This window comes from Lolium rigidum, chromosome 6 (genome assembly GCF_022539505.1).
Source record: "Lolium rigidum isolate FL_2022 chromosome 6, APGP_CSIRO_Lrig_0.1, whole genome shotgun sequence".
NCBI classification, from domain to species: domain Eukaryota; kingdom Viridiplantae; phylum Streptophyta; class Magnoliopsida; order Poales; family Poaceae; genus Lolium; species Lolium rigidum.
Window position 1 is genome coordinate 63,727,070 of NC_061513.1, and position 8,397 is coordinate 63,735,466.

General features: G+C 48.5%; 2 protein-coding genes across 3 annotated transcripts; one reads left to right on the plus strand and one right to left on the minus strand.

The window, feature by feature from the left end:
• Positions 1-169: 169 nt before the first annotated feature.
• On the plus strand, positions 170-4,181 carry LOC124660528. 2 transcript variants are annotated; one of them, XM_047198350.1, is made up of 5 exons: positions 170-245; positions 1,226-1,601; positions 2,363-3,486; positions 3,600-3,799; positions 4,048-4,181. In XM_047198350.1, exons 2-4 carry the CDS (start codon positions 1,259-1,261, stop codon positions 3,666-3,668), a joined length of 1,536 nt encoding a protein of 511 aa, XP_047054306.1. In that variant the 5' UTR covers positions 170-245; positions 1,226-1,258; the 3' UTR covers positions 3,669-3,799; positions 4,048-4,181. The 2 variants fall into 2 exon arrangements, with proteins under 2 accessions (XP_047054306.1, XP_047054305.1); XM_047198349.1 differs by having other exon boundaries at positions 4,080-4,181.
• Positions 4,182-5,513: 1,332 nt separating this feature from the next.
• LOC124660530 (histone H3.3-like) lies at positions 5,514-6,091 on the minus strand. Its single transcript, XM_047198352.1, has 2 exons — positions 6,011-6,091; positions 5,514-5,849 (listed from the first exon to the last, which is right to left on the minus strand). Exons 1-2 carry the CDS (start codon positions 6,083-6,085, stop codon positions 5,514-5,516), a joined length of 411 nt encoding a protein of 136 aa, XP_047054308.1. The 5' UTR covers positions 6,086-6,091.
• Between the last annotated feature and the right edge of the window lie 2,306 nt (positions 6,092-8,397).

Genomic DNA, 8,397 nt, shown 5'->3' on the forward strand with positions numbered 1-8,397 from the left:
AGACCTTCACCGCCCCGCCGCCTCCCGCTCCCGCTCCTGCTCCCGCTCCCGCCTCGGACTCACCACCCCAGCCGCCGGCGGATCCCGCCCTGACCGCCGCGCAAAAGGGGCCTCCGCCTTCGCCGGCTACTGCTCCCGCCTCGGAGCCGCCTCCCAAGGATCCGCTGGCGGAGCCCGCGCCGACCGACGCGCAGAAGGCGCTCGGCCCCAAGCCGGCGCCCCCTGCCGAGGACTCCGATAAGAAGGTTCCGCCCTCACCCACTTCGTGTATTCATTCGCTCGATGTTATCTGCTAAACGGTTGGTCCTCCCCTGGTTTTTTTTTTTGATAAAATTTGGTCCTCCCCTGGTTGCTTTGCGTTGAGGGTTCGGGAACTAGGGTTTTCGGGGTGTAATGTGTGCCAGTGCTCTAAGCGTAGTACTGGGTCGAAATCATTTGGCAATCGGCAAAAGGTTGCGAAGTGAATGGTTCCAGAATGTTGATTGTTGCGGTTGGGGAACACATATAGTACAATTCGACGCAAGCCCTAGTTGACTGCTTCGCGGAGTTGCGCCATTGATTATGTGGCCCTGCCGTTTTGTGCAAATGGACCTGCGTTTAGAGAATGGATGTCAATGGACCAGCACACCTAGGCGTGGAACTTCATTGGGTAAATTTGTGTTTGGCAGAAAATGGATATTTTAAGTGAATTTCCTTTTCCAGGCACCTTATCATGTACACTACGAATTTTCAAGAGTGAAGCTAGATTTCTTGTTTCCTGATAATCCCTTCTATGAGGTTCTCTTAAAATCATATACTCGTAGAACAAAATGAAATCATGGCAATGACATTCCGTGAGTAAACGTTTTGGAAATGGGAGTTCCGTGTCTAGCTTCTTCTACCGGTAATGCAACTGCGTGGGTTGATCTCTTCCTGTGCTGGTAAGGAACCCTATGTCAGCTTGATTGAAATGGATTGTTCTATCAGTTCATGTCGCTATTGTGATTAATACTTTGCCGGGGCAGAGAGCAAGCAAAATCTAAATCATTCTACTCATTCTTGATTTCTGTGCTTCCCTGCTGACCTAATCCGTCCCATCCTTGGTTATTTTGATCTCCATCTTCAGCGCACAACACCCATTCTCGTAGGGTACTTAGGGTTTGGTGTGTGGGTGTGGCACAGCTTTCTTTTAGTTGGGGATCAACTGAAGCCCGCTCCTGATCATTGGTGTGCTTGTGAACTTCAGGTTGTGGAAAATTATCAGCAGGAAAATCCGAAGATGGTTCAACTCTTTCTGCAAGTGCCTACAGATGGTGGTAGTGTTGATACAGATGCTGTGAGAGCAAGGAGATCTCTTCTAAACGAGGCTGAGTCTGTGATCAGGTCAGTTGTAAGGTCTGGAGGCAGGTATGAAGCTCGGATGTGGCTATGCAGTACCATCTCGTCAGTTCATTTGCTTGATCCACGTGACCAGCGGGACCTGTTCATTGATCTCTTGGAGATGAAGGACTCGAGGCGGGATGTTGCTGCTCGCTTGCTGCGGATGATTTTCGACAAGAAGCCCAAAAAAGCTGGCTCTGTTTTAGCAAAGAAGCTTCATATGTTGGAGAAGTTCTTCCAAGGTAATTCCATTAAGAACTTTTTTTTAATCTGCTAGCACTCTGTAGCTTTCTTTACTTCAATTTTTGTTGCTGCAAATCAGCAGTTTCTGTATATTCAGTATCCACAACTTACTCTAGTTTAATGTTTGTTACATTATTCTGTTCAACATATATTTAGTCTATTTGTTATGGCTGATTAAAAGTGACCAAGCTATGTATTTGGTGTGTTTATATGATATGCTGGACTCGATTTCGCTTAGTGTTGTACTTAGACTAATGCCCTTTTATGTCGTCTGTGAACATTATATCCATAATTTAGCTGTATACTGTATAACTTGGATATCATGGTATTACAGTAATACACTGCTATAAACTAAATAGAAATGAAATTATTTTTTTGTTGCAGTAAGGTTTTACTTGTGTCTTGGCCTATTTCTATGCGCCTTTAGGTAGTGATCACTTTTCTTGATGTGCTGTGTTTCTGTAGTTTATAAACATCTTGGAACCACTAATAGAATTAATTTGCAGCATATACATATTCTCCTGTAGAAATGTAATTTTCTAACATATATAAAAGATATGTTTATTATGTTCTACATATGTTTTACACTTTTGCTCAACATCTATGTACCTTTTTGTGCTGGGTGGCTCTAATTAAATCAATATTGTTTCAATATTGTTTTCTCTTTCATTATGTGATACAACAAGCTTTAGTTCAGTTGACAGTTCTAACATGTGTGATCCATCATTGCTTATGTTACGTTATCTATTGCGATCGGCAGGTAACCCGGAGCGGACAGTGCAATGGTTTAGTCACTTTGCTGCTACTGGGGACTTAACACACAAAAAAGGTGCCAGGGCACTTGCTCACTTTGCATTTGTGAATCGCGATGTTTGCTGGGAGGAGCTTGAGTGGAAAGGCAAGCATGGGCAGTCTCCTGCTGTTGTTGCTACTAAGCCTCATTACTTTCGTGATCTTGATGTTCTCCAGACAGTGGAAAATTTCCTTGAATATGTCCCGGATTTCTGGTCTTCTGAAGAGCTTGCTGATTCTGTCAAAGATGGTGAAATACTGCAAATTGATACAGAATATTTTGTGGATCAATTTGTCTATTTGATGTATGAGGAGGACTTCAAAGATGTGTGGCAATTAGTTGAAGAGTTTTTGATGGAGGAGCAGTTTTCATATCTGTCTCAGTACCTTCTTATTCATCTAGACGAACAAAGGCTTCTTCGTTTCTTAAAAACACTGGGAAAGTTCATCAGACCAAACACACTGTGCAAGGAGTTAGCATTCCCATGCTGCTGGCTTGAGGTTCTTCTGTCTGCACATATTGATCAGATATCTCTTGATGAACTTATCCTGTTGAACTGTGTCATTGCCAAGGGTAGACAACTTTGGCACCTCATGAATGGTGAAGAACATGAGGAAGAACGAGGGAGGATGGACAATCTTGTGAAGGGCACAAATCACTTGACTGATGCAGATCATTTTGCTCTCATAAAGGATTTCATGACTACAAAGTTTCCTGATGCACTTAAGTGGATAGGCATCCAATCCTGGGTTATTTTCTGTGATTTGTCAAAAGAATGCAGATCAGCTGATTCTTGTGAATCTTTGTTCACTGGTAGCAATATAAAATTTCGCAAGGCTCATGATTACTCATTGGTTAAAAATGACGGGCACCCAGCTGTGCATACTTCAGATACTGATGACAAGGATCTCACTAGAAGTAGTCGTAAAAGAAGAAGAGATAAGAAGAAAAGACGGCATAGATATGATTCTGATGAAGATAATGTCGATCAGCTGCTTGAACTTGGAAATTTTAACGGAAAGGGGACTGTTGAATCACAACGCGGAAGCTGGCATCTGTCAACTGATGACTTCTCTGCTTCTTGGGACATTGTATGTTATCTTTTGACGTCCTCAGTACTGTTTCCAATATATGAATATAGTCACTATATAGCTCTTATCAAATCTTATTTAATTCATTAGTGGCTGTCATCTTACTCATGCAGGCAGATGTACCAGATCACCTCTCTAATCATTATCTCAGGGTATGGCTGAAGTGGGCTTGCTTTAAATGATCCTGCTCCCCATGACGCTTGTGTGGCAATCCTGCTACCTTTTCTGATGAAGTAATCTTTGAGCATGGAACTGCATACACGTGCATTTTTTCCCTATCACATTTGCAATCTTCTGGTCATGCATCCTGATGGTAAGTAATCAATTCTCATACATCCTACTTCTTGTGCTCCATGAGCCATGACATTGACTTCTGCAAAAATACGCAAGTTCAGTAACTATATAAACTTCACAGCTCACAATTTATGATTTTTTGCACGATTGAATTTGTGTTTCCCGCATTCATCTTATACATTCTTTGTCACTTTAAAATGATGTAACCACACACACTTTTGGCATTGTTTTACTTCAATTTGAAGCTGCCCTGTCTTTTTCTTTCAGATTTGTGATTACTTGACTGTGCGTGTCTGCAGGAGACCCAGGGCCGGAGTCTCAAACTTAAGTTCATCCTGCTGCTGACGGCACTCACCCAATGGAAAACTTCACCTGCATGGACATTGAAATAGCTCAAACTTTCGAAAAAAAAGTTTAATTGCTGTTTTTTGTATGTTCAATCAGCTGCCTGGAAGAAAGTTTAATTGCAGTTTTTTTGTTAGTGTTGACTGCCGGATAGAACATGAAAGTCTGACGTTCTTGTGGGGATATGCCCCTGCGTTGCAACTTGCAACACGCAGCACAGTTCATGAATTTGCTCACGGGTTCTTAGTCTCATTTGCTTGCTTTTGCCAGCAGGTGCGTATGAACCTGTTATAAGTGTCATTCGATTTCTCCCTTATGTTTCATGTAAATGAACGACAAAAGAAAAGAAGCTCTCTTGTCTAATCCACTCCATTCCATAGTGAACAAATGTACACGCCACGAATATTCCTGGCTGTGATATTTCAAACAAAAGCAGACATCCCTTGAACTGAAGCATTTGACTTGGAAAAAACAACCGTAGTTTGCAAGCACACAAAACTGGGCGGCGACCCTCAATTCTTTGTTCTATGTAAGCTGCTCTCTTGTGCTGCGATGTCCTATGTAAGTAACTAAACAAGCCAAATGCAGAAAGAGAGATCACAGATCAGAGACGACACCCATGACCATCTCCCCGTCCCTTGTGGGATGCTCTGGCAGAGACGACCTAGGACAGTCTGAATTGAACATGAACGTATGCAGTGTAATTTGAACCAGAATGAACTGAAGTTCTGTTTCCCTTTTGATCACTCGCACGTAAAATAATACAGAAACATGCTGACCGACGAGGGAAACTTCCAGGAGAAAAACTGTACTGTACAACAATATTTATGTGCCCTGAACAAAGGACGTTCAGCGCTGTAACAGCAGGCAGCAGCATACAGACATGCATGCCACCGGTTTGTTCCAGGACGAAGGAGAACTGACCTTCAAACCAATTTCGTCTGAAATATTTCTCGATGAACTTGTTCTGTTGAACTGATAGAAATTGGCAAGCCTTCTAACTAATCATGGTTCAATATCACATGATATGCTTGCTACCTTTTCTTGTGTTCTCAATACTGCTTTCAATCAACTCAATGGACGCTAAAGTAGAAACAGATGATCCTATTGGCAATGGTATACTATCAAGAACAAGACTCATCAAAACCACAATTTATTATTCTGTAGCAAATATCCATAGTAATATTAACCTTTAATTGAACTTTAAAGCAAAGGATCAAACAGCAGATAAGTCTGTAACTACATCACGAGAATTTCACAACGAAAGCGAACTTTCCTACTATCACACGATCTAATTAGGAAACACGAACTAAAACAGGAGGCGGATGAATCAACTAGATTGCGGCGCGTCGTTGATCTCGGACCATGCATGCTAGGGGCTTGTTTAATTAGGCGCGCTCGCCGCGGATGCGGCGGGCGAGCTGGATGTCCTTGGGCATGATGGTGACGCGCTTGGCGTGGATGGCGCAGAGGTTGGTGTCCTCGAAGAGTCCGACGAGATATGCCTCGGCCGCTTCCTGGAGCGCCAGCACGGCGTGGCTCTGGAAGCGGAGGTCCGTCTTGAAGTCCTGCGCGATCTCCCGCACCAGGCGCTGGAAGGGAAGCTTGCGGATGAGCAGGTCCGTGCTCTTCTGGTACTTGCGGATCTCCCGGAGCGCGACGGTGCCGGGCCTGTAGCGGTGCGGCTTCTTCACGCCGCCGGTCGTCGGGGCCGACTTCCTCGCCTGAGATCAAAACACGCGAAATTAACCGTCAGCGAAACCGCAATGGCATGCAGCAAAGGATCGACGAAACCGCTGGAGCATGCATAACAAAGAGAGTCGAAACCGCCATAGCATAGCGATCGTCGTGGATGCGAGAAATCGGGAGAGGGGTGGAGACGAACAATGGAGGTGGCGAGCTGCTTCCGGGGCGCCTTGCCGCCGGTGGACTTGCGGGCGGTTTGCTTCGTGCGCGCCATCTCGACTCGTCGACTTGGAACTGCTGCGGATTTGGATGGTGGAAGTGGAACTCGAAACCGAAGGCGAGGGATTGAATCGTGGATTCGTGGGTATTTATAGGAGCCTGGTGCGCGCGAGAGGCGGTTCGCAATTGACGTCTAGGAGAAGGTTTCGGATCTGATGGCTGGGTGTGCGTGGATCAAAGCACACGATCCTCGTGCTCGGCTTTCATTGGTCGGAATCGACGAGGCACGGATCGAGGAGAAGAACACACGAGAAGGACGGCCAGGCGATCGAAGCAGCGATCGATCACGCAACAGGAGCGATTTCTCTGGCCGAAGACAGTCGCGCCGCGGGCAGCATCGATCGACGCCGGCGGCAGCGGATCGCCGACCTCGAGCTTGCACGGCGAAGGGAGCGGTTCCTCCCGCTCGTCCATCTCCTGGAGCAGCTACGGCGACATGGCGGCCGCGCCCTCCGATCTGCATCCGCCATGACAGTTTTAGAGCGAAGAAAAGGGATACGTTAGCTAGAGCCTAGAAGGAGGCATGCAGCAACGTCCTGATCCTGTTTACACGGGGAGGTTACCTCCGCGCGCAGTTAACGAATGGGGTTTAGAGCATCTCCAACAGGCGCTGTAAAAGACGCGCGCGGCAAAATACCTGCCAGTTTGGCAAGCGCGAGCGCTCGCGCGAAGCTCCAGCAGATGCGGGAAAAGGGCGCGCGCGGGAAAATTTTTGCCGCGCCCGCGCGTTTGCGCTATCCCACGCGGGAAAATTGCCGCGTCCGCTACCGCGCGCGCTATAAAGACGACACGCGCGGACGGGCCAACTGCCTCCCGCGTCTGAAACTTCCGCGTGTCGCTCCGCCTCTCCCCCACCGCTCTGCCTCCGCGCCGACAGTCCGCCTCCGCCTCCAACGCCATGCCTCCGCGCCGCCGCTCCGCCTCCGGCTACCGTGGCGTCCGCGCGCGGCCGAGCGGCCGCTTCGACGCCGAGATTCGCTCCGGCGAGGAGCGGATCCGGCTCGGCACCTACGACACCGCGCATGAGGCGGCGTGAGCCTACGACGCCGTCGCGTGGCGCCTCGGCCGCCCCCGCCGGCAGATGAATTTCGATGATGTTTGGACGCGCGAGCAGGCGGAGATGCTCGCGCCGCCATCGCCGCTCATCACGGCCGAGCAGCGGCGCCGCGCCCGCGACCTCGAGCAGCGCCTGCGCGTGGCGGAGCAGGACGAGCGCAACCGCCTTGAGTGGGCGCGCGCGTTCCCGGAGGACGTCGCCGCCACGGAGGCCTTCTACGCGCAGAAGGAGGGGGACAAGGCGGCGATGGCGGCGATGAAGAAGGCGAGTCGCGAGAAGCGCCGAGTCCGCGGCGAGGAAGAAGGCGAGGGCCGACGCGGCGGCGAGGAGGAAGGAGGAAAGGCAGAACGCCGCAGGGCCATCGACCGTCGTCCTCTCGTCCTCCTCCGAGTTCCAGTACACGACGACGTCGACGTCGGTGTCGGACACGACACTGAGCAGCTCCGACTTCGACTGGGAGTCCGACGACGGCGAGGAGTAGTTTATTTTAGTATTTTCGTTAAAATGTCGCATTGTATCGTCCACTTTTAAAATATATTCGTATTTTTGATCATATTTACATAGTTTGTTTGATGAATTTTCAAAAATAAACGGTCGGATTAGCAGTTTGTGACGCGCGCACGCTGCAAAATAGCGCCTCTGGCGGAGGTGCGTTTTTCGCACACCAAAGCGCGCTGCAAAATACAGCCTCCGCCGGGGGCAAATTCGCTATGCCGCGCGCGAGCGGTATACAGCGCGCCCAATAGCCGGTATAGCGCGCGAGATTTTACAGCGCCTGTTGGAGATGCGCTTAGCGGGGATGGAAACGGTGCGGGGAGACGGTGATCGATGGAGAATTAAGAGCATCTCCAGCAGGCGCGCTATATCGCGGCGCGCTAAACCTCAGATTATGCGCGCTGTAAACCGTTGCCGCGCGCCGGAGAGATTTCTCCCCCGCCGGGTGCGCCATTTTGCAGCGCGCGTTGGCGCGGTAAAATAGCACCTCCGCCGGACGCGCCATTTTGCAGCGCGCGGGCGCGGCGCAAACAACAAACACGCACAAGTATGCATCCAACAAGATCAAACAATATATAAAAATTCACAAATAAATTGCACCATCCAAATACAATACATTGTTCACAACAATACTTCACACCAAATACAACACGTCCAACATACAACAATACAACATGGTTTTCAGACAATACAACACATAGTTTTCAAACAAATACAACAAATATGCAACTATTGTTGTCCATTCCAATTCCACC